The following is a 26,932-nucleotide window of genomic DNA, read 5'->3' as shown; positions in this document are numbered from 1 at the left end:
GTGACTCGTTCTGAACTTTAAACACTGATCTTCAGAAATACATGGAGTGTTTCTAAGGATGCAGGATTTCTAAGAGGACTCTTATTTTGACAACCACTTATGATAAAGTATGAAGTGTACAAATATAATGTAAAATTAATATAGATTCAAATATGGAGGTCCACATAAAGGAAAAAATGCCAACACCCTGTGCTTCTGGCATGAGCCACGAATTATTACAGTACCATGTTAGACTCCGAGCTTCCTGTTAGCTAAGGCAAATGGGACATACCTTCCTTAACTTTTTTAATCAAGGAACGTAGCAGTTTTTTAAGACCTGTACAACTGTGTTTGTATTTTAAAAATTTCTTATACAAATGTTTTACAAGGAGAGAGGAAGGCAAGTAGTAAACTTCCCAAACTGGTCTTGCCCCCATCCCTTTACCTCTTTTTCTCTGACCCTCTAGTTTATTCATCCCATGAAATTCCACAGGAGTCCTTCATTAAGGCTGGAGGGAAGGGGGCAAATTACTTACTTTTCTTCATTTCTTCATTTCCTTTACATATTGTTTGTTTCAGCTGCTCAATCCTCATCTTGCAGGACATTATTTTCCATCTCTGAAAAAAGCATGCAATAAATATCACAAACGTTGATCTCTTATGATTAATATGATTATTTGCCTGAGATCACAACTTATTTCAGGTGTATCTTAGAAAACAAAATGAAGAATGACATTTTAGGAGGAAAAATGGATATACTACATGTGCTTAAAAAAAAAAAAAAAAAAAGGCCAGGCGTGGTGACTTGCACCTGTAATCCTAGCACTGTGGGAAGCCAAGGCGGATGGATCGCTCGAGGTCAGGAGTTCGAGACCAGCCTGAGCAAGAGCGAGATCCCGTCTCTACTAAAAATAGAAAGAAATAATTTGGATAGCTAAAAATATATATAGAAAAAATTAGCCAGGCATGGTGGCGCATGCCTGTAGTCCCAGCTACTCGGGAGGCTGAGGCAGTAGGATTGCTTAAGCCCAGGAGTCTGAGGTTGCTGTGAGCTAGGCTGACACCATGGCACTCTAGCCCAGGCAACAGAGTGAGACTCTGTCTCAAAAAAAAAAAAAAAAAAAAATCAATTGCCACCAAGTTGTCCCCCAAACAAATGTGTTGATGGATGTTCCCTTCATTAGGGAACAAAAGTATTAAGTGTTACTAATCAAATTCTTTATTTTCATATGTTGCACTTATTTTTCCCCAGGTTAATCGTTAAATTTTGCTTTAGGATGTTTAACATACAGAATTTTAAAACTTTTATGTAGCCTGTCAGAAGTGCTTTCCCCTGTGGCTTACAAAAGGTTCTCCCTACCCCAAGATTACATAAATCCTCTCCCATATTTTCTTTTAATACTTTTATGAGTTTACTTTTTACATTTAATCATTAATCCATCTGGAGTATGTGTGTGTATGATAAGTAATTTTTACAAAAAAGGATACTAGCCCATTGTTTTTGTATTTTTACATCAATATCAGACTTCATAATTATCCTTTATGATGACTCCATAATTAATTGCCTACATAATGTTTTTGGTATCTAGATAAAATATTTGAGAAGCCCACACTGCAAATATATTTACACAGGATGATCAAATATGATCAAAAATAAGTTTAAACTCAAAATGACTTTTTAAGCTCAACCAACTTAAAAACATGTAGCCATAAGTATAAAGAATATTAATTTAAGTATTAATATTTATTACAACTTACCAGCTGATCTGTTATCCATTTTCCTTCCATAGCTTTTAACACTCTGTATGGAAAAGAGACATAGAAAATAGGCTCTTAAAATAATAAAATGTTTTGAAGTTCAAAAATGCAAACAACTTTTAAAAATAAGTTTTCTGAAATGGCTAGAAATACCAATGTGAGACTTAGCATTTAAAGTGTTTTCCAAATTCCCTGTTCTCTGCAATTTTTTTCACCTCCTTCCTTTTTGTACTAACACTGTCAAGAGCTCGTCTATAAATGTCCACAATAAATTTCTGTAACAGACCTAGCCTTTGCCCTCAATCAATAATTTCCATCAGTCATAATTCATGTTAGTTACCAAAAAAAAAAAATGACTATTTAAAATACCATGATTAGTTCCCAGAGAAATGGCATAAGCCAGCATCTCTAAAAGTTTATTCTATGGAATAAAGTGTTCTATGGGAAAGAATAAAGTTTGTGTGATAGAGTGGGTTAGAGAAATTGCTGAGTTAAACTGAAACAGGTTTCTTATGTAGGGTGTATCTTGGAAGATTTAACTGCTCATAGATATGTCTGTCAGATCACTGCAGACTCTCTTGAGAAGCTTGAATCACACTTTGGGGATCACTGGTATGGGTGCTCAATGGTTTGGGAAGGCTTTGCAGAAGAGATGACCCTTAGAGAGCCCTGAGAGATGGGCAGGTTATGTAGAGAAGAGGAAAACTACTGAGGTGGAGAGAAACTGTGAATGGAGGCACAGAGACACAAATACTTGGAGTGTGTCTGGAGAACAGTAATTGGATCAGCCTGGGGCAGAAGGTTCTACAGGACAATTCTCAAATCCAGAGTGTAAGAGATTCATCAGGGGTTCTTGTTAATAGCTCAGATTCCTGGACCTCACCCCAGACCTACTGAATCAGATTATCTAAGGATAGGATTCCAAGAATCTGCATTATTAACCATTCTCTTTAGTTAATGAATTCTGATATAGAAGATCTGCAGACCATACTTCGTAAAACACTGATACAGATAAAGGAAGAAAAGTAAATGGATGCAATAATGCCCTACAGGAGCCACCAGCACTAATTTAAGTCTAATCAAGCCTACTGTCCCAGACCCATGTACCACAGATCAATTATCAGGGCCAGGGGGTTAATTCATCCACCCAAATAGCAACCCATATATCTGCATACCACAGCTAGGAACTAAACCAAGTGGTAACTAGGTAACCTCCACAAATTAAAAGGTAAAGCAAAAAACTCACTCCTTTTGAAATTCTTCTTGCTTGCTCTTAAGTCGGCTTAACCTTTCCTTCTTGTCAATAAACCTGTAAAAAAAATTCAATCTTTTATCTAAATGTTCAATTTTTTCAGTTCAATGAGACTATGCAAATTGCGGAGACCAATCAATCACGTCTATAAATTCATGTGGAAATGTCACTGTCCTAAAAGTAAATACATATCTTCTCAATGAAATGCACACAGCTGCTTACCATTTGTTTTTTTTAAAACTAAGTTCAAATCTTCAACTTGAAATCAATTTTAAGCCTCTGTTGCTTTTTAATATGACCATATAAAGTTATAAATTCCCTTCTATACATCGCTTTAGCTACTTCCTAAGATTTTTTTTTTTTTTTTTTGAGACAGAGTCTCACTTTGTTGCCCAGGCTAGAGTGCCGTGGTGTCAGCCTAGCTCACAGCATCCTCAAATTTCTGGGCTCAAGCAATCCTTCTGCCTCAGCCTCCCCAACAGCTGGGACTACAGGCATGCGCCATCATGCCCGGCTAATTTTTTCTATATGTTTTCAGTTATCCAGCTACTTTCTTTCTATTTTTAGTAGAGACGGGGTCTCGCTCTTGCTCAGGCTGGTCTCGAACTCCTGACCTCAAGCAACCCTCCCACCTCAGCCTTCCAGAGTGCTAGGATTACAGGCGTGAGCCACTGCACCTGGCCCTTCACCGTGCCCAGCCCTTCCTAAGATTTTTGATATGGTATATTTTCATTTTCATTTAGTTTGAAACTTCTAATTTTTATAAGACTCCTTCTTTGACCTATAAATTATTTAGAAGTGTATCATTTAAGCTGGGCGTGGTGGCATGTTCCTGTATTCCTAGCCACTTGGGAGGCTGAGGCCAAGGATCACTTGAGCCCAGGAGTTCAAGGCTGCAGTGAGCTATGATGATGCCACTGAACTCTAGCCTGGGCAGAGGAGTGAGAGATTGTCTCTTAAAAAAAAAAAAAAAAAGTTTATTGCTTAATTTCTAGATATATGGGCTTTTCTAGTTAACTTACTGTTTTCTGATTTAATTCAATCTGATGTGGTCACAGAATATACTCTGTGTGATTTCAATCTTTTGACTTGAAGATTGACTTGAAGTCTTATGTTTTATACATGTTTTGCCTTGGAGAAGGTTCCATGTGTATTTGAAAGAATGTGTATTCTACAGCTGTTGTGTAGTGTTCTATAAATGTCAACTATTAATAGTTGAAGGTAGTTGACAGTGTCATTTAAATCTTCTAGATCTGTGCTGCTCAATATGGTAGCCACCAGCCACACATGTGGCTACTGAGCACCTAAAATGTGGCTTGCTGTTTAAAAAGAATTTGGTGAAAAAAAAATTTAACTAATATTACGGAACTAGTTGTAAATGGAGTGAACAGTGGCCCAATAACCATTTAAGGGAACAAGGATAATGCCATATGCTGCAGTGACATGGTACAGTGTCTAAGAATAAGCTTTTGGCTGCCTCCTGAATTCCTAGCATAAAGGAAAACAATATAACAGACCATGATAGCCCTAAAAATAATGCAAAGAGAAAAGAAGTCTCTCCAAAATATTATTTCTGTAATCCCATGTTTATAACATGCCTAAAGATATTTAATTCTAAAAGGAAGGGATAAAAAATGGTCTAATTATGACCCTAACATTTAACAGTCACTGAAAATGTATAATATATATATTAATAAAAAGCAGTGAGGCAATAGTATGTGACAGAATTACATACTTATATGTCACAATTTAAATTTAATTAAAATAAAAAGTTCAGTTCCTCAGTTGCACTGTATTCACATTTCAATAGCTACATGTGGCTTATTGGACAGTGTGGATATCAAACATTTCCATCATTGCAGGAAGTTCTACTGGATACCATTGCAATGTCCAGTAATGTGGCAATGGCATAAAACAGTTAAACCAATGTGGAATGTAGACAAACCCACAGACTCATCAATTAATCTATCGGGCATTTACTATGTGCCTGCAACATATAACGAAGCATCTTCTAGAACTTCGGTCCCCAACTCCCAGGCTGCAGACTAGTATAGTACCCTGTCTGTGGAAAAACTGTTTTCCATGAAACTGGTCCCTGGTGCCAAAAAGGTTGGGGACTACTGCTCTATGATATTAAGAAATCAAGTTAAATATTCTTCTGCAGTAGACTGTGTATTCTTGAACATATGACTTGTTATATGCCTCCATTACCTTGTATCAAATATGAAAAACTAATGTGGTATTTACTTCACATCACAAAGACAGTGTGCCGATTTGTGTTCTGATAATACCAATAACCTGTAGAAAACAACAAACTCACAAGGTTCTCAAACCATGCAAGCACTGACATGGGTGATAAAATCTTGCTTTTAGAAGCTGTAAAAGCTCTCCTGTCTGTTGTAAAAATGCCATTTTGCACTAAAACAAATTAGAGATGACAGACAACTCTGTCCAGCTTTATATTGAGCTGGGTGATCCTCTTGGGCTTTGTCAAACAAACAAAAGCAGCACAGAAAAAAACCCTTAAAACATACAGATGGCAGCAGGAATAATAAAGATAATCCCTACTGTTTCAAATGCTTCATGAGTCATGTTATCTTTCATGAAGGAAATTAAAAATAGGTGGTGTTAACAAAGCTAAAGAGCAGATGATATCAAGGAATGTGGGTGGGTCAGCGTTTCAGTTGCTCACTTGGTACACTCATCCATTCTCTGCATTCTCCATCCCACAATTCTGTGCTTTCTTAATATGGTTTCTAAGAAATGGAAAAATAAACAGTCACCATAATCAAACCAGACTTAATTATACATATAACTTTTTTTAAAAAGATGAGAATTTATGACTAAGACCCCAAAAACAACTATAGCAACAACAAAAATAAGTGACACTTAATTAAACTATAAAGTTTCTGCACAGCAAAGGAAATAAGATTAAATAGACAACCAACAAAATGGGAGATGTTCGCAAACTATATATCTGCCAGAGGACTAATATCCAGAATCTACCAAGAATTCAATCAGGAAAAAAAAAAATCAAAAAGTGGGTGAAAGACATGAACAGATTTTTTCCAAAGAAGACAGACAAATGGCCAAGAAATATGAAAATATGTTCAACATCACTAATTATCATGAAAATGCAAATTAAAACCACAATGAGGTACTACTTCACTCCTGTCAGAATGACCATTATTAAAAAGTCAAAAAGACAGTAGATGTTGGCGAGGATGTGGTGAAAAGGGAAAGCTTACACACTGTGGGTGGGAATCTAAACCAGTCAACCACTATGGAAACCAGTATGGAGATTCCTCAAAGAACTAAAAGTAGACCTACCATTCAATCCAGTAATCCCACTACTGAGTATCTAACGAAAGGGAAAGTTGTTATTTTATAAAAGGGACACCCGCACCTGAATATTTATTGCAGCACAATTCACAATTACAAAGACATGGAATCAACCTAGGTGCCCATCAACTGATGAGTGGATAAGGAAAATGTGGTGTGTGTGTGTGTATACACATATGCACATGTGTGCGCACACACACACACCCTAGAGTACTACTCAGCCATAAAATATCAGGTACAATTTACACTATTCTGGTGAAGGGTACACTGAAAGTCCTGATTACAACATAATACAATTCATCCATGTGACAAAAAACACTGTGCCTCCCCCTAATCTGTTGAAATAAAAAACAAAAAGTGGTGGTAATTCATATTTTACATACTGTTTTTCAAGTTGGATTTGTCACATAAAATATCTTGTATCTTTTTCCATGCCAGACATATTGATCTCTCTCATTAACAGGTACACAGCACTTCACTCAATAAACTTATTCATTTATAAGCCCCTACTGACAAACATTGCTATTCCTTCCTAATTTTAACTGTTATAATGATATAAATGAATATTACACTGCACAAATGTTTACAAGCTTAAGTTTCTCTGAGAAATTCCTATAAATAAACTACTTAGTCAAAGTATATTTACATGCAAAATTCTGACAGTTATCCTCAAATTTCCTCTAAAACATTTCATATAATTTACAGCCCCACCAAGAGCAGGTAACAGAACTAATTTTCTCACTCTCACCCCAAACACTGGACATTTCTTTTTAGCCTTTGCCAATCTGATTGGCCTCGCACCTCTCCCCTCAAAAGATAGTTCATAATTCATTTATTTGCCTTTATTTCACTATTAGAGAGGTTGAACAACTTTTCATACCTTACTGGCTACTTGTTTTTCTTTTGTTATTTCCCTATGTCCTTCATTTTTCTACAGTTTTTTTTCCTTGAAGGATTATCAGGGAAATTAGCCATTTTTCTTTCACACATCTGGAAATTATTTTTCTTCAATCTGTTTTCTTACTAATGTTTCTGCTGTACATAATTTTCTGAACTTATATGCAAATATATTTATCAACTTTTAAAAATTTGTTTAATGACTCTAGTTTTTGTGCTGTTGTCTCAGTGAAATCTGCCAGTGAACCTGTTCCATGCATGGCTTTCACAGCACCATTTCCTGTATTTTCTCTTCCGATTTAAAAAGACCTTCTATGTTATTTACTAAATAAATTACCCCACACTTTTGGCTTTGTTTCCTAAAAATTCCATACTTTTCTGACTTATTATTTTTTTCTTCCATTTAAAACAAGTCTTCCCTTAAACTGACTTTCCAACAGGCCCCTCATGATAGAAACTCTGAGAACTAGGAGAAGGGTGGTCACACAGAGCCCCAGTGGTATGAAAGAGGGCACACAACCCAGCTCAGGCTTCAGAGGGAGCTTTCCAGGAGTGATACCTTTCTAAGCTGAGACTTGAGGATAAGTTAAGAGTTGATCCTGGCCGGGCGCGGTGGCTCACGCCTGTAATCCTAGCCCTCTGGGAGGCCAAGGCAGGTGGATCGCTGGAGGTTAGGAGTTCGAGACCAGCCTGAGCGAGACCCCGTCTCTACTAAAAATAGAAATAAAAATTATCTGGACAACTAAAAATACATATAGAAAAAATTAGCCGGGCATGGTGGCGCATGCCTGTAGTCCCAGCTACTCGGGAGGCTGAGGCAGTAGGATCGCTTGAGCCCAGGAGTCTGAGGTTGCTGTGAGCTAGGCTGACGCCATGGCACTCACTCTAGCCCAGGCAACAAAGTGAGACTCTGTCTCAAAAAAAAAAAAAAAAAAAAAAAAAAAAAAAAGAGTTGATCCTGTTAAGGGAAGGAAGGCATTATAGGCAGTGGAAGTTCTGCTATGTAAAAATTAATTTGTTCTGCACCAAGTGTTTCAGCACACCAAGTGGGACAACAGTAATGGGAGTGTGCTGCTAACGAGGTGGTGGTTAAGAGTGTGAATCTCATAATTCCACTGTTCCCTGGCTACAAGCATGCGCAGCTGAGTGGGCCTATGCACAGGTGAGACTATTCACATAAATCTGCTCCATACTACCAGGAAAACAGTACCAGGGCACATACTCTACTAGGGATCCATATTATTAATGCTGTGCTAGGGATAAATAGCATCACCATAACACCTACAACTTATTGAGCACTTACTATGACCAAAGCATAGCATCTTTCGTAAAATAACTCTAATCCCTCCATCTGCCTGCCAGTTCTTTCCCTTATCCTAGGGCTATTATGTTTACTTTGTGCCTAAGGTTGTGAAATAGAAAAGTCTGAGCACACACCACTAATGTATTTTAAGAAAAGCAAAAAAACGATAACCCTTCAAACAAGCAATTGAGGGACTGAAAAAATACTCAACTCTTTGAATCAGTTATTGCATTTCAAGGAATCTATCCCAAGGAAATGGAACAGAGATGATGAAAGATTTATGTTTGAAGGTGCCCATCACAAAATCAGTAATAGCAAAAAATTGGAAAAAATTTTAATGTTCAATAGAATAATTATGATGGTATATTGCTATGAAGGACATTAAAATATTTTATAGGCCAAGATATGAGTATATCCTTATGAGGCTGGGTTTTTAAAAAAGCAACAAACTATATATATGTGGTTGTAAAAATGTGGTTAAAATCTGTTTCCTTCTTTATGTGTTTCTGTGTTTTACAAGATTTCCATAATAATCATATATACCTTTATAATCAGAAAGAAAGGCACCAATCAATTAAAATTACTCATGTTCCCCTTTTGAGGATCACACCCCACTATAAAAAATATATAGTTCCCCAAAAGTATCTAGAGTTCTCAGGTCCCTTGAGAGAGATTATATTTTTCTGGGTTCCTTAGATCTCAGGGTGGGGGTGCAGTGGAATGAGCACTGGCCTTCAGGTCAGTGGTAGGAAACTTTCCCCAGGCATGACTTGGGCACAGGTTGCTGTAGAAGAGTTAAGGCAGTGGGACATCTCAGGTAAGTAGATGAGAGACAGATGTGCCTGGGGGAGCAAGCAAAGCAATTTTTCCACCCTTACAGTGTGTTTGCTAAAGCTCAGTTGTTTTTGTTTTGTTTTGTTTTTTAAAGTAAGCAACCTGATTAATTACATATTTAGGTAGAGATGGCTACAGAACTAAGCATCTCTTGAATTAGGATACTAAGAATTACTAGCCATCAAATTTTTCTCCCTTAAATTCTTTAGGCATACAAGAGTATGATGTTTATACACAAATAAGATATGAAAAAAAACTGGTCCTTACCAGGATGGTTCTTTTACCTTATGTTGGAATATTTAGGACATGAGAAAATATAGTGAAAACATACTCCATTGGCAAGAATGAAGGTTAAGTCATTAATAGAAAATAGAAACAAGGCACTATTCAGTTCCCTCACTTGTAAAATGAGAATAATGCTTATATACTACTTGGTTGTACAGATTAAATAAGATAAATGTGAAAGCACCAGGTACAGACAACATAGCTTAACATACGATATTTACTAGCTTCCTGTTTCTTCATTGCAATGAGTGATTTTGCACTTAATCTTACTATGTATTAAACTCAGCTACAGAATTTGACCACAAGAGCCTGAGGGATTACGAAACTAGGAATAGGGCAGTCCTAACAACATCCACTTCTTCTTCACATAAAATAGAAAAATTGATTTTTATTTAAAAGATAGTAAATAAACAGAAAAACAAAAAGGATAGTTGTATAATGTTTCCCCCCTCACTGGAGTTACTGAAAATTGTGATTTTCCTTTTTCTATAATGCTTCAACTAAAAACATTTTTAATATTTCAAATGTCATATGTGTAATATTTAGCTTTCTAAAAAAACATGCATTTTACAATTGTGGTTTTGCCAATGTAAAAATTCAAAGTACTCCAAACTGGGAGGCTGTGTACAGGCTGGGGGCACTGCCTCTCTGGGCTCAATCCCAGCCCTTTGTTCACTATAGCACATATGACCCTCCCAAGATATATCTCAATCCGCATAACAAAATGGGATGGTTTTGGATACTGTTACACATGCACACATGCACTATATAAAAATATAGCTCAAATCAGGAAATGAATTTAAGAATTAGCATAGCCCAGGATTAAGTTAACTACAACTCTGAGCCTTAGTTTCATCATCTTTAAAATAGATCAATAATTCATGGGGTTGTGGCAGGGAACAAAAGATAGTAAATGTGAAAACCTTTTGTAAATTCTAAAAGGTATGATGATAAGAGTAGCCAGAGATACTGACCGAAAACATGTTATATTTTCTTAGCAGATACACATTTCTTGGTGGAAATACTATTAATAAACTGCATGGGATGGGAGTTGAGACCCCTCTTGAAGGACATAATCAAAAAGTAGTAAGACTGACAAACTTTTGTCTAATGATGGGGATCAGCTACCAGTAGGGCTTTTGTTCTGCTGAATTCAGTATACAGAACTGAAGTCTCAAGACAATAGATTTTTATAGGCCACAGTGACTGACAACCAAAAGGATACCAGAGGGAGAGCAGAAGTATTTAAAGGCTATTTTTTGGATGTTCCCTTTGAAATCCGCAATAACCTCTAAATGTCTTCCTCATCCTTTATCCCACCTCTCAACTTGTTTAGTGCCAGTATTCCTGTTTCCTGGTAAAAGTGTAATCATAGATTCTTAAAACCCATCAGTGAGAGTAATGCAGCATCAGTCCTGAAAACGTACTTATAAAAAGAATATCCATATGCTCATAAAATTTGCCTTTCTTTTTAATCCACACTTGAAAATCACAGGCTCCTAAACCAACAGGCACATTTCCCCAGGTATTCTTAGATCATCTTCCTAATCCCATTCCCCCATCAAACATGAACTGGTAACTAACTTCTTCCCAGTTTTGAATTGAAACATTACTTCAACCTATTAGTTATCTATTGGGTAGCAGTGCCATTTTTGGTGTCAGGTAAATGTGCAATCAGAAAATTATGTTCCTGTTAAAAGACCTGTAATTTTAAAATGTCCAACAGTTTATACAGTTTAAGATTGTGTTGGGGGTAATGCTTAATATCACTACTCTTCTTTATCCATTACGGAGGCATACAAGTTTAAAGGCAGATGAGAAAGGAAAGAAGAAAGTGAGTATTGTTTAGGACTGAGGGCAAAGTGGGAGATGAGGAAAGGATGATGTGGGTGAGGATACCAAAGTTATAAGGAAGTATTCCCACTGAACGACAAAAAAGTAATGACTTTAGATATTTTTCAACCAATCTGTCAAACTCATATTATCCACAAAAGTATATATAAAGACACATGTTCCTTTCTTAGGAATCAAAGAAACTAATTATTGTGAGGTAGATTTCTTTAGTATCTAATTTTCCTTGAACTGCTAAACCACTAAAAACCTTTATGTTAAGATAGTCTGTTAATGAAAACTGAAAAAATACATTCATATTTACGAGATCTTTGATATGCATTATCACTGATAGAACAAAACCAGAATTCATGCCTTCATAGAACTACATTCTGGATGCAGACATCTTCTTAAATACATAACATTACATACCATGCTTAGTACCATGAAAAAAATCAATTGAGTTGTTGTGATGGCAAATAATGGTGGGAGATGGAGTTGGGAAACTACCTTAATGAGAGACGTCAGGAAAGGCCTCACTGAGGAAGTGACACTGAAGATGAGAGGTGAAAGACAAGGTGCCAATCAAGAGGAAACGTGTTCCAGGCAGAGGCAACAGCAAGGAAAAAGATGGAAAAAGTTTCATATGTTTGAAGATTGGAGAGAAGGCCTGTGACTGTGGAGCACGAGTTTATTTTCTGAGTACTTAATAATATATGCTAGACATCATGCACTTTAAATGCATGCTCTTAGGTACCCACCACTAAAAACCTATGACGTGAAATACTCCACCATTTTCAAAATGAAATCAACAAGCATAGGAGAGGTTAAGAAACTTGCTCAAAATCACACAGCCAGTTTTGAAGCTTGGATTCCATTCCATGCAGCATAATCCAAAGCTCACATTTTTAACCTTACAGCCAAAGTTAGAGAGGTAAGCAGAGCCAAATCACACAGGGCTTCATATGCTACGGTAAGGAGCCTGAATTTTATTTTAAATGCACTCGAAAGCCATTGAATGTTTTAAGCAAAAAAGGTGACATTATTTGACTAACAGTTTTTCTACTGTGGCTGCTGTGTGGAGGCCAGAGGCAGGGTGGGGAAAAGTTGTCCGAGTGAAAGGAGATCACTAAGTAGTCAGGAGAGAAATGATGATAGTCTGAACTAGAAGTGGACAGATTCAAAATATATTTTGGCATCAGACTATATGAGACTTGCTGATTGTTTGGACAGAGAGAATAAGAGCAGAGGAACAATCCAGGATAACTCCCAGGTTTCCAGCTTTAGTAAAAAAATGAAAAATGAATCATGATGGCTAATACTGAAATAGTCCAAAAACAGACTGAGGTTGGGAAGAAGGGATAGATTCATTTCAAGCATTCAGTAAATCTTTATTGAGCTTCTATTATATGAGGATACAGTGTTCAAAACAGATAAAGTCTTTTTTTTTTGGGGGGGGTGGACAAGAGTCTCGCTCTGTCACCCGGGTTAGAGTGTTGTGGTGTCAGCCTAGCTCACAGCAACCTCAAACTCCTGGGCTTAAGCAATCCTCCTGCCTCAGCCTCCCAAGTAGCTGGGACTACAGGCACGTGCCACCATGACTGGCTAATTTCTATTTTTAGTAGAGACAGGGTCTCCCTCTTGCTTAGGCTGGCCTTGAACTCCTGACCTCAAGGGATCCTCCTGCCTCAGCCTGAGTACTAGGATTGCAGGTGTGAGCCAACACGCCTAGCAAAACAGATAAAGTCTTGCCCTCAAAGTTTATATCATTGGTCATAATGTATGAACAGAGCCCTAAAGGAAACAAAGGAGGCAGTCCTTAAGATTTCTGGGAGAAAAAGAGTTCCTGGCTGTCTGAATATGATTTGTAAAGGCCCTGAAGGTCTGTTCTTGGTATGTTTGAGGACTGACAGGAAGGCTAGGGTGTTACAGAATACGTAAGGGAGAAAATAGATTAGGTCAGAGGAAGAACAGATAATGCAGGACTTTGGTTAAGGGCTCTGGCTTTTACTTTAGGAAAACTGGAAAATTTGAACAGAGGAATGGAGGAGTGGCATTACTCTGACTGCAATACGGAAATTATACTAAAAGGGGAGTAAGGGTGGAAGCAAGGACACAAGAGGCAATAATCCTGTTAGATCATACCAGGTGATGGTCAAAGGGTCAGATTTAGGATAGGTTTTGAAGAGTAGGTGGGATTTGTTGATGGGATTAGTTAGATAAGGGTGGCTGAAGAAAGGAGTCAAGGAGTACTGAAAGGTTTTTTGGCCTGAACCAAATGAAGAGAGATGGCCATTTACTGATTTGGAATGAGCACGAGAGGAACAGATTCATGATGGAAAATAAGGAGTTCAGTTTGCCATGTTAAATGGAGATACCTATTGCAAATTTAAATACAGATGTTGAATAGGCAGCTGTTTTCTGGACTTCAGAGAGGTCTGGGTTAGAGATATAAGTTTGGCAGTCTTCAACATACAGATGGCATTTAAATCACAGGAATGAATCCAGAAAAAAGTATGGATAGAGAAGAAGGTCCAGAACTGAACCCTTGATAAACTCCATCAGTTAAACATTTCCATCACATACGTAGTATTCTTATAACAACTGGTTTAATTCTTAAAGCTACCACTTATTACATCAGCAGTTTCTAAGGTCATCAAGAGCATCAATAAGGCACAGCAATGAACTAAAAAGATTTTGTCCCACAAGTCTCAAAAGAGAAAGAACATTTACCATTACAGGAATACTAGGAACTCAAAACATTCCCAAATATAGACGCTGTACTGGCTAGTGGTTAAGCGCATAGGTATATAAGTCCAGGCCGTCTGGATTTCTTTTTTTTTTTTTTTTTGAGCCAGAGTCTCGTTTTGTTGCCTGGGCTAGAGTGAGTGCCATGGCGTCAGCCTAGCTCACAGTAACCTCAAATTCCTGGGCTCAAGCGATCCTACTGCCTCAGCCTCCCGGGTAGCTGCGACTACAGGCATGTGCCACCATGCCCGGCTAATTTTTGCTATATATATTTTAGTTGGCCAGATAATTTCTTTCTATTTTTTTTAGTAGAGACGGGGTCTCGCTCTTGCTCAGGCTGGTCTCGAACTCCTGACCTTGAGCGATCCACCCGCCTCGGCCTCCCAGAGTGCTAAGATTACAGGCGTGAGCCACCGCGCCCGGCTGGCCCTCTGGATTTTAATTCTGGTTCTTACACTTATTATCTTTGTGACCTAGGACAAGGCACTGTACCGTTTACTCAATAGTAAGTTGGGGATAAGTTATTGGGTTGTAGCAAATGAATTAATACCTGAACTTTGGTGCTCAAAAAGTTAGCTATCTTACTATTGCTGATACTAAGTTGTTGAAAAGAAGTTGAGAGTGGAAGACTCTGCGGCTAATCACATTAATCTTCCAAGTCTCCCATCCAAGGGCTTGTAGCTCTCTGTTTAGATTTGAAAATGAAACCAAGACATGTCCCTAAATGCAATTCTCTTAAGTAAGGCTTGCAGCTCCAAGTATGAATTTTATAACAAAGCCAAAACACAGTCTCAAATTCCTTAAAATCCAAAAAAAATCTTTGGAGGCAGGGAAGGAAAAAGGAAGCAACCAGCAAGTCCTAGTTCACACAGAGTAAGCAAGTCTGGTAACAAAGTCCATCTGTGACACAGACTACCAAACCCAAATCCCTCTTAAACAGTTATTTGATCTTCTTCTATTCTCTCCTCCAGAGAATGTCTATGGATATGCTTTTGAAAACAGAAAGCCAAGCTTTTAAATTAATTATAGCATATAAAGCAAAGAGCTGAGAATCCAACTCTATGGCACCAAGAGGGGAAAACTTCTCCAGAAGAGTCACCACCTATTCTTTTTTCCCTACTACTCAAGAGCACCGTGGGGTAAAACTCCTCTCGAATGGGTGAGGGGAGAAACAGCGACCTTCCCTCATCTGGCCCCCACCCTGTCCTCCGGCAGTAAAGCGCCAGGGCCCGGCAGCTACCCTCCGTCTCTCCCCCTCCTTTCGCCAGGATCCGGGGCTCAAACAGGGAGCCCCAGGTTCCAGCCTTTGGTCGCCTGGCTGGAGAAGACACCAGAGAAGAAACAATAGAACCGTGGCGGCCGCCGTACCTCTCCCGGTCGCGACCGTCGAAGTAGACGAAATCGCCGTTCTGGACGCACTTGGCACAGGTCAGCCGGCGACGAGTGGTGTTGCACAGCGGACAGCGCTCGACAGCCACGTACAGCCCCTCCGCATCGTCCACGGAGTCCACCAGGTCCCGGGAGAGTGGCTGAGGCCCGCAGCCAGGAGCCTCCGGCGCCCGGGCTCCCTTCCCACTGGGAGACGCCATGATGGCTTGTGAGCAGAGCCAGTCACGTGGGATTTTGTTTTTAACCAGGTGCATTCTGGGCAAGGAGGAGGGGCATGGGGAGGCGCCGGGAGGACGGGCGGGGATCCAGGCCAGCCCCCATCCCAGCCTTCCGGAGCTCTCCGCGGCGGCCGGAGCCTGTTCCCAGCTCGGTCGCTCTTCCTGTCTGCTGAGGGGCTGCCGGTCCGGAAGGAGGGAAAATTATTAGAGGGGCAAGTCCAACAAACAAAATATCTGCTGGATCAGGCCAAGGATACGAGTTAAAGCCTCAAAGTTGTGCAAAAAAATAGTATTACCACGCCTTAAGGATTCTGGGAAAACGTAATGGTAACAGAATAAACGAAGGTATTTAATTCGCTATGGGTGCTTTTAAATTTGTCTAAATCGACAACACAGTTGGGTGGGGCTGTGGCTTGGAACTAGGTTGAATTTTGACCCACCTGCCTACTTAATAGCTGTGTGCCTTAGGACAAGTTCCTTAACCTCGCTGTGCCTGTTTTCTCGTGTTAAATGGATATAATTGCAGTACCTACCTACTGCTGTGAGGATTAATAAGTAAATGCGTTTGACAGTATTCTGATAATACTTCACCAATAACCAGTGAAAAACGTACAAAAATCAAAGTTGTATCTTTCTGAAAAGTTAATTTTAATTAAGTGGTCAACCTCCCTTCTCTACCCTGGGCCATGATCTAAGAAAATCTGGACTCCACAGATCATTAGGAAGTCCCTTCAAGTTTCTTGAGGGGGTTGGGGGGGGCGGGGCACAATAAATAAGGGGATAGGTCAGGAAGAGTATCAGTAATTCGCGTTTGAATGTATCTCTAAACCAGGGAGTCCCCAACCTCTGAGTTGTGTAATCATTTCCTTATATATTACTATGTAATAAAGTGCACAATAAATGTGATGCGCTTGAATCATCCTGAACCCCCAACCCCACTCCATCCGTGGAAAAATTGTCTTCCATGAAAACCGTCCCTGGTGCCAAAAAGGTTGGGGACCGCTGCTCTAAACTACAGAAGGAAAAGATGAAAAGTGGGTTTGTGTGTAGGTCAAATTATCTAGACTGATGGATTCTCAAGGATTATTTCAGGAGGCTATCCCTTGATGACTGCCCTGAATAGTCTCTCTAGCCAAATTTCAATTTCCAAACCCAAGAGTTCAAACTGTCTACTGGGTATCAAGTGATGTTCCGCCACTGCAAACTTAGCATGTCAGAAACTGAACTCTACCTCCCCAGGAACCTGATTCCTACCTTGGCGAAGGACACAATTACTTACCACTTGGGGCCAAGAGCCATGAGTTACGTTATCCCCCTCTCCCCCTGTTCAACTTCACAGCATCATCAGATGCTGATGATTTCTACAACCTAATTAGGTCTTCATTCTGAGTCCTTTGTTCCTCCATCTTGTTAGTTTTACCCATTTTGTTTTAATACAATTATGTAGGATTATAAAAGTAAGCAAAAGCAAGAAATTTCCTATGTTGTTTTCAAAGTAGAGTTTACACTCTTCTTGAATGGTTCCTGAAAGTTTAAGATTTTTAAGTGAGAAATCTTTTTCTCTGATCATTTCAAAAGGATTTTTAAGGTTTTCGTTTTTTTATGTTTCATTTGTATCCTGACATCCCTCACAGTGCCTGTTACCTAATGGTCAGGATTGTCTATTCAGTTTTTTTTTTTTTTTTTGACAGAGTCTCACTGTGTTGCCCATGCTAGAGTGCCGTGGCGTCAGCCTAGCTCACAGCAATCTCAAACTCCTGGGGCTCCAAGCGATCCTCCTGCCTTAGCCTCCCAAGTAGCTGGGACTACAGGCATGTGCCACCATGCCCGGCTAATTTTTTCTATATATATTTTTAGTTGTCCATATAATTTATTTCTATTTTTAGTAGAGACAGGGTCTTGCTCTTGCTCAGGGTGGTTTCAAACTCCTGAGCTCAAACGATCCGCCCACCTTGGCCTCCCAGAGTGCTAGGATTACAGGCGTGAGCCACTGCACCTGGCCCTGTTCGGTATTTTAAAAGACCAAAAACAGACATTCACTGCTATCCTGCTAGATGATGATATCACAGATAGTATCTAGTTTATGTGGTTATTTGAAGCTTTCAAAGAACAGAGCCTTAAAGTTTTCATGATGCTACTGTATCATTCTAGCAAGGCTCTAAAATCTCTCAAATTCTGAAATAAGTTTACTTGATCAGTTTTTTAAATAACATACAAGAGTCATTTTGAGTAAGAAGTTTTCTTCATTTCTTAGGCATAGTTACTTACATAGAATTACCCTTTAAAACAAATATGTACTTGTAACATCTGCAATTAAGGTAGAAGAATCCAGCTGTTTGTGTTGGGCTTATGCACTTATTCAAACCAGTATAATGTGAGGGGTTAAATGAAACACTCAGGCTTTTCTGAAACCTTTTAGAATAGGATAGATGTTTTCAAATGCTTCATAGATCTCAGAACGTTCTTTGGCACCTATAAAGAAATCCAAGTTTATATAATCTTTACAATGAAAACAATACCAAAATTTTCTTAACACTGAAATTTCGTGTGTCATCCTCCAATTACATTTAATATGGTGAAATGTCTTTAGCTTACCTGAGAAGTTTATTCCGGGTAAAGAATTTGGCAACTAAAGCCACATTCCCACAAAACACATACTCTCCAGCAGAGTTTTTAGAACTTCTACTATGTGGGTGTGATCTTTAGACACAGTGCTCAGTACGAAATATGGAATGTTATCTCTAAGTATGCCACGACTATGACCCCAGAGTGAACAGTACATGTGGGCACTTAGCTACCAGCAAAGGGGACTTCCTTTGATCTAACTCATCTCTAGTTAACATTTTGGTTCCCTAATATTAACAGATTGAGGCAAACTGGAGCCATTCTAGAGTTTTAAATTTCAGTGCATGGGCAGGGATTATTAGAAGGAAAAATTGTACCACTATCTCTCTTAGAGTCCTAGGTTTCAAGAGATCTTTAATCATAATGTAACTGCTTTAGGAATTATAGGGATTAAAAAAACCCCATGGATTAGGGCTCACACCATAATGCCAGCACTTTGGGAAGCAGGAAGATCACTTGAGGCCAGGAGTTTGAGACCAACCTGGGCAACATACTGAGACCCCCATCTCTACTAAAAATAGTTTAAGAATTAGCCAGGGCCGGGCGCGGTGGCTCACGCCTGTAATCCTAGCTCTGGGAGGCCGAGGCGGGTGGATCGCTCGAGGTCAGGAGTTCGAGACCAGCCTGAGCAAGAGTGAGACCCCGTCTCTACTAAAAATAGAAAGAAATTATCTGGCCAACTAAAAAATATATATACAAAAAAAAAAAATTAGCCGGGCATGGTGGCTCATGCCTGTAGTCCCAGCTACTAGGGAGGCTGAGGCAGTAGGATCGCTTAAGCCCAGGAGTCTGAGGTTGCTGTGAGCTAGGCTGATGCCACGGCACTCACTCTAGCCCGGGCAACAAAGTGACACTCTGTCTCAAAAAAAAAAAAAAAAAAAAAAAAGAATTAGCCAGGTGCAATAGTGTGTGCCTGTAGTGCCAGCTACTTGAGAGGATGAGGTGGGAGGACTGCTTGAGCCCAGGAGGTCAAGGTTGCATTGAGCTACATTAACACCACTGCAGTCCAGGCCTGGGCAACAGAGCAAGACATTACCTCAAAAAAAACAAAACAAAACCCCCCACAAAACATGAATTAGATACAGTCTTCAACCTTGAGAAATATTAGTCCTTATTCATCTCAACCACCACCCACTACCCACCATTACCTCCACCTTCAAAGTTATACAGGCACATGGTGCTGAGAGTTATGGACTAGAACTACTTATTTTATGGAGCTTCAGCTAATCAGGACACTATTATCTGATTTTTTTGTGGGCTGGAGGTAAGGAAGGAAGGTGGTTAATGAAAGGAATATAAAAACTGTTAGCATGAAGAGAAATGGAAAATACCTAAGTTGATAATAGCTCTCAAGAGCTATTAAGGGGTGCTGGGAAAACTGGATAGCCACATGTAGAAGACTGAAACAGGACCCACACCTTTCACCTCTCACAAAAATCAAATCACGGTGGATAACAGATTTAAACCTTAGGTATGAAACTATTAGAATTCTAGAAGAAAATGTGGGAAAGACTCATAGACATTGGCCTAGGCAAAGAATTTATGAAGAAGACCCCAAAGGCAATCACAGCAAAAACAAAAATAAATAAATGGGACCTGATTAAATTAAAAAGCTTCTGCACAGCCAAAGAAACTGTCACAAGAGTAAACAGACAACTTACAGAATGGGAAAAAAATTTTCACATGTTACACATCTGATAAAGGACTAATAACTAGAATCTATTTAGAACTCAGGAAAATCAGTAAAAAAAAAAAATCAAACAACCCTATCAAAAAGTGGGCAAAGGACATGAACAGAAATTTTTCAAAAGAAGACAGAAGAATGGCCAACATACATATGAAAAAATGCTCAACATCTCTAATCATCAGGGAAATGCAAATCAAAACCACAATGAGATATCACTTAACTCCAGTGAGAATGGCCTTTATCAAAAAGTCCCATAACAATAAATGTTGGCGTGGATGCGGAGAGACAGGAACACTCATACACTGCTGGTGGGACTGCAAACTAGCGCAACCCCTGTGAAAAGCAATATGGAGATACCTTAAACAGATACAAATAGACCTACCATTTGATCCCGCAATCCCATTATTGGGCATCTACCCGAAAGAACAAAAGACATTCTATAAAAAAGACATCTGCACCCAAATGTTTATAGCAGCACAATTCACAATTGCAAAGATGTGGAAACAACCCAAGTGCACATCAATACATGAGTGGATTAATAAAATGTGGTGTATATATATATACACCATGGAGTATTACTCAGCTATAAGAAATAATGGGGATATAGAATCTCTTATGTTCTCCTGGATAGAGTTGGAACCCATTCTACTAAGTGAAGTATCCTAAGAATGGAAAAATAAGCACCACATGTACTCACCATCAAAGTGGTTTCACTGATCATCACCTAAGAGCACATTCAGGAATAACATTAATCAGGTGTCAGGCAGACGTAGGGGGGAGGGGATGGGTGTATATGTACATAATGAGTGCGATGCGCACTGTCTAGGGGATGGACATGTTTGAAGCTCTGACTCGGGGAGGGGGGGGAAGGGCAATATACATAACCTAAACTTTTGTACCCCCACAATATGCTGAAATAAAAAAAGAAAAAAAAAAAGAAAAAAAAGAGCTATTAGGGAAGAGGAAGGCTGCAGTAATAGAGTAGAAATAATCTGAGAAGTGGTTATCTGGTTTAATTACAGGACTAATGAAAAGAAATTACAGAAAGGAGGCACAACAGATTTGAGAAGCCGATAGAAATTAGGACCAGTACTTTGGGATGCTAGCAGGAAGATTGCTTCAGGGCAGGAGTTCAAGACCAGCCTGGCAACATAGCGAGACCCTGTCTCTACAAAAAAATAAAGAGAATTAAAGATGAGGGTTTTCTTTGAAAAAGAAAAATAAGCGATAGCAAGAATGTGGAGAAATTAGAACGGTCAGACATTGTTGGTGGGAATGTAAAATGGTTCAGCTGCTGGAAAACACTTTGGTGGTTCTTAAAGAAAAGAATGAGCACATGATTCAGCCCATCACTCCAGGTAAATGTCCCTGAAAATTGAGAAGAGATAAACAAACATGCTATTTCATTGCAGTACTATTCAAATGGCCAAAAGGTGGAAACAGCCTAAATGCCCATCCATAGATAAAAATTTGTAGTATATACATACATTACTCATCCATAAAAAGAAATGAAGTACTGACACATGCTACAACATGGGTGAACTTTAAAAACATGCTAAGTGAAAGAAGCCAGACACAAAAATACACACTATTATTCCATTTATATGAAATATCCAGAATACATCTGTAGAGAGAATACAGATTGGTGGTTTTCAGGGGGTGGGGGAAGAAGGGAATGGGGATAAACTGTTTAGTAATACAGGGTTTTATTTTGGAGCAATGGAAATGTTTTAGGACTAGGTAGAGGTGGCAATGCATTCACATTTCACATTGTGAATGCTCTAAATGCCACTGAACTGTTCACTTTAAAATGGTTAAATTTGTTATGTGAATTCACCTCAAGTTTAAAAAATTAAAGAATCAAAGATGAAGTCCTTATAAGCTTAATTTTTTTAAGAGATAAAGGGTGAAAAGTTACTTATTCATAGCCAAGGAGTTTACTATCTATGGGTCTCCACCCACAACGATGAGGGGTGGGGAGGAGGATGCTGACTTAGATAAGAGAAACTCTACGTTTTGGGTAGGAAAACCTCTGTAAGTTCAGTAGATTTTAGTTATAGCACTAAAATTTTAGTTTCTAAAAAGATTAGTTTTGTAGAAACCAACAAGTGAGTTGGTGAAGCAGTAAGACCATTATAAAAGGAGACTCTGCCTCTGGTTTTATGGACTTTTTGGCTTCTGGATACATTTGTCTGGGACAACCTTCTTGTTAGACAGTGAAGCATAATAGGTACAGCAAACACACTCCTGCCCCCTCCTCCCCACCCCGAGAAAAAAAAAAACGAAGGCTCTTACGTCTGAGGAACAGTGTCCACGTCCAGTATTTTGGATAACCATGCACTTTTACATACGTAAAATAAATCATACATGAGTATTTCATCCAAGCACAAAGAGTACACTATCTGGAGTCCCTCAGGGAGGAGAAAATACCCATCGCCCAAGAGGGAATGGACACTGCAAGTGATCATTATTTTATATCATAGAAAAACTATTTTAGTCACAAAGGGCTTTAGGGAAATTAGTACAATTTCCTCATTTCATAGATGGGCAAAATGAGGCCCAAGAAATTGGTATTACCTGAACCATAAAGTAGCAGCTGTGGGAGAGAAGCTCATGTATCCAGTGCTCCTTCCTTTACACCAAAAGTCATCGAATAAACATTGCTAATATTTGTAGCTGGGTGTTATAATGTGGGGATTTGGTCATTTTTATCAAACATTAGTCACAAATATCATCATCAAAACTTTAAAAGAGCCTAAACTGGCCCCATAGGCCTATTAAATAAGTTAATAATGAAAAACCTTAATTTGTAGCACCAGACTGCAATTAGATGACTCTTGCCTTTTAAGCCAAACTCGCCATTCCTTTTCTTCAGGCTGTAATGACTGCAACTTTGAGGAACAAACACTATTCCTCACCTTGGTGACTGAGGTGGAAATCGTGTGGCCTGGTGTACTAGAGAAAGGACTGGCTTTCTGATCACACAACATGGGCTCAAATGCCAGCTCTACCACTAACTAGCTTTGAAATAACAGGCAAATCAATTATTCAACCTCCTTTTTGGTTTTCTTACCTGTAAAATAAGGACATAGGCCTTCTCATAGAGCTGTAATAAAGGTTGTGTGAGCTAGGGTTTGTAGAAGTCCACAACATTTTATAAAAACCAAAGCCATTTTACTGGCATGGCTAGTCAAAATACTCACAGCTCACGTAATGACTTGGTTCTGTAAGAACCCAGTGACATGTAATCTTTCAGCAGGGCTGGATTCCAGTCAGATGGGGAGTGTGTTATATTCACCTTTGTATCCTCAGCACCTACCAGTACATGTACATGGTAGGCACCCAAAATTTACTAAATATCTGCCATTTGTCAATAAGGCTCTAAGCTTGTCCCTACCCTTACCCAGCCCAGTAACAGCCTCCAATACTACACTTGGATTTTCCAATTCTGTTCTTACACCAAGTCATAACTTCACATCTTATATTCCCAAGTGATGCCACATTTGTGTGCAAACAAGTCAAAATCTTACACATTTAAAAAAAATTATACCCTCGAGTTCCCTCATTTTACAGTATATACAAACTTGCTATTGAAGGGGATGAACGGTAACAATTGACAGGGATACTCTGTTGTGTCCCTGGCCCGCTCACTCACTAGTCAGTCTGGACATTTTCCTGCTGCCATCTGGCCTACTCATTTCCAAGAACCACTGATGTTGAACCGAGAGTGGCCCTCGGGAACAACGACCCAGCTTTAGTCATTTATGCTGGAGGAAAATAAGTAGATGTGAAGCATTTTACAAAAGCCTCTTAAGACTTCACATTCCTGTCATCAGGGGAAGGCATCACAGCAACATGCCGGTCTTTTTCAGGGATAGAAGAAAAAGCCAGGAGAGTGGGTTTCCACTGAGGTAATAGCTAATGTTGATACTGTGTGCCAGGCACTGTTATCTGCTTCCTCACTACACTAAGGGGGTAGTTTCTGTGGCCATCTGCATCTTACGTATGTGGAAACCAAGGTAGAGAACTTAAACTCACCCAAGGTTACACAGCCAATAAATCATAGAGCCTGGATTCAAACTGGAGAATTGGTCTCCAGTCCATCCTTTTAGCCACCACACCTGCTGACTCTCACTACTAAGAGTAGTGATCATTCCTTCAGGTGACAAGAAGGAAGGTGTACAGGAGACCACCTGGGGGTTTTCATAGACTTCTAAACTGCCAGGAGACAGAGCGAGTACAGGGAGGGTGGTTCTGGAGCCAGGCTACTTACATTCCCGCTGCGCTGCATCACATACAGCTGCTTGATGTTGCTAAGGTTACTAAACATCTCCATTGTCCCCATTTTACAGGTGAGGAAGCTGCGATATAAAGTTCAACCTCCGAGTTAATTGGACACCATGTAAAAGTCCTTACTTATTCTAGCACAGTGCCTGGCACATGAGTGCCCGGCACATGTTAACTATTATTATGCCTAATCTTAAAAGTGAAAGTTGACTTATTTGCTGTTTGTTGTACATTGTTCTAGCAAAGCCTAGCTTTATTAATTTTACTGTGGCCTGAGAAAAGACATGGGTCCTAAATGTCACACCAGTCACAGAAAACAAGCACAGACCTGGGAAAATGGGGTAAGCTTGGTCCAAGTCCCACTGTTTTCTGCTCAGGGACCATGACCACGTAGGACAGCAGGTCCTTTGTCCTCAGCTCACTTAACTATAAATCAGAACATTCAGAAGTCTGCTTGGACATGGTGGCTGCAGCTTTGGCACCTCAGGGGAGTAAGGATTTTACACAGATAAATTATTTTCAAAGACCCTGCAAAAGGCACATAATACAATGGTTTCAAATTACCGCACATTTGTTCCATGAGCATTGGTGTTCTACAGTTCCTACCTAGGCAAGAGCCAGGCTCCATTATCTTCTACAAACCCAAATGCATTTGTAAAATTTCAACATTTTGCCATTTTCTAGTCAAAGGTTATCCCTGTTGGGACCTTGCTTTCAGAATATCTTTGCAGAGTGCCTGATCTTGCCATGCGGCATTAGACCACGTATGAGCCTCTGGGACTCCATGGGACACCCAATTCAAGCATCTCCAGCTTCAATTTGGGGGCGAGGCTAAAAGGAGACTGCCTTGGTCCCTTTCCCCAGGTGTGAGCCCTTGAGTTTTTAATCCCTGTGCAGGTGAAAAGAGTCTCTAGGTACCCAAGATTAAGGAATAAGGAACATTTGTGTGTACCTAAGATTAAGGAATAAGGAACATTTGTCTTCTAAAGTTGAGGCAAAAGTGGCAAACATACAGGGTCTAGGCAAGGTAGTTTAAGACAATGATATAAACAGGTAGAACCCCAACAGATTATAATTATTCATTTCAGTGGTAAGTTATGACTTTTACTTAATATAAGCAGAATTTGGATTTCAGTTAATATATTTCATCCCTTCCTCCAGAAAAGTGATGATCCACATCTTGCAAGAATGAAGAAATTTAAATTTGCCTATTCTGTGTGTTTAGCAAAAATTAAGGGAAGTGTACTATGTGGTCTTCAGTAGTTCGTGCTAGTGACAATCCTTTACATTTGTGATTTTAAAGTTCTAGCAAATGTGTACATGAAAGCTTTTAAAGAAATTTGGGGTAAACGGAAAGCTGATCTGAATTAAGGATATTTAAAAAAACTTATAATAGGAACTTTGCCTATACTTGGCAATTTGCACTTTTAATAAGACTGATTTGTAACAAATACATAGTACATATATGAAAGTATCCTTCCAAGGGTCTTGAAAAGTTCGTTCCCTTAAGTAGGGTATATATGTGCCTATAATCTCTCTACTATTCAATTTACTTGGCAGGCTTTACCCCCTTCCTCTAGGACAGAAAGGTAAACTTTTTTAATCTCTAGGGGGTCTTAATTACTCCAGACTCTAAATTGGTGGTATCTGAGCAATTGTAGTTTTGCAAAGGTTCTTGGATTCCAAACAGACTCTCCCCACTTTGAAGACACATTAGTTATTTCTTAGAGAAAAGCAAACTATAGAACTCTATTGAGAATTATAAGACTTAGGAACAGACATTTCATTCAGCTGGATGCTGATTTTTTTTCTTTTTTCTTCTTGGACACAGTCTTGCTCTGTTGCCCCCAGGTAGAGAGTACAGTGGTGTCATCATAGCTCACTGCAACCTCCAACTCCTGGGCTCAAGTGACACTTCTGCCTCAGCCTCCGAGTAGCTGGGACTGCAGGCACACACCACCATGCCTGGCTAATTTTTTCCTCTTTTTGGTAGAAACGAGGTCTCGCTCTTGGCTCAGGCTAGTCTTGAACTCCTGAGCTCAAGTGATCCTCCTGCCTCAGCCTCCCATTAAGTGCTAGGATTACGGGTATGAGCCACTGCACCCGACCAACTATCAATCTTTCTCAAAATAATAAAAAAAAAACCAATTTTTTTAGATTGAACAAGATTTTTATAGAATTCTAAAGTTTATTTGGAAGAATATTCAAGAGGAGCTTAAACATAAAAAAGTAATGAGGGGACATTGGCCCTGTGAGCTATAGGGACTACGAGAAAGAGCTGCAATGGGACAAATGCAATAGCATGCCATATCAACTTGGCATTCATTTTGGTAGAGAAGAGTAAAATGTGTAAAGTGTCAGACAAAACTAGACAAAAATAGCAAACTTTGGTAGAATGGCATGGAAAAGAGTTTCAACCATTCCCTCAAGAATTTTCTTAAAACCCTTTTTGTGAAAATTGGCAAAAATAAGTCAACTGGAAAAAGTCACAAATGTAG

General features: G+C 39.2%; 2 protein-coding genes across 2 annotated transcripts in view; both read right to left on the bottom strand.

The window, feature by feature from the left end:
• Nucleotides 1-15,869, bottom strand: part of ATG14 (autophagy related 14) — a 34,795-nt gene extending 18,926 nt beyond the window's left edge. The window contains exons 1-4 of the mRNA XM_045566675.1: nucleotides 15,597-15,869; nucleotides 2,984-3,046; nucleotides 1,738-1,780; nucleotides 516-597 (exon numbers count right to left, since the gene is read on the bottom strand). Of these exons, the coding sequence (XP_045422631.1) occupies nucleotides 516-597; nucleotides 1,738-1,780; nucleotides 2,984-3,046; nucleotides 15,597-15,817 (409 nt within the window). The 5' untranslated portion in view covers nucleotides 15,818-15,869. The remainder of the gene's footprint in view (nucleotides 1-515; nucleotides 598-1,737; nucleotides 1,781-2,983; nucleotides 3,047-15,596) is intronic.
• A 2,189-nt stretch (nucleotides 15,870-18,058) lies between these two features.
• Nucleotides 18,059-26,932, bottom strand: part of TBPL2 (TATA-box binding protein like 2) — a 28,436-nt gene continuing 19,562 nt past the window's right edge. The window contains exon 8 of the mRNA XM_045526688.1: nucleotides 18,059-18,307. Within this exon, the coding sequence (XP_045382644.1) occupies nucleotides 18,231-18,307 (77 nt within the window). The 3' untranslated portion in view covers nucleotides 18,059-18,230. The remainder of the gene's footprint in view (nucleotides 18,308-26,932) is intronic.

The sequence above is a fragment of the Lemur catta genome, chromosome 1, assembly GCF_020740605.2.
Source record: "Lemur catta isolate mLemCat1 chromosome 1, mLemCat1.pri, whole genome shotgun sequence".
Lineage (NCBI taxonomy): Eukaryota > Metazoa > Chordata > Mammalia > Primates > Lemuridae > Lemur > Lemur catta.
This window is presented reverse-complemented; position numbering and strand designations above follow the sequence as displayed.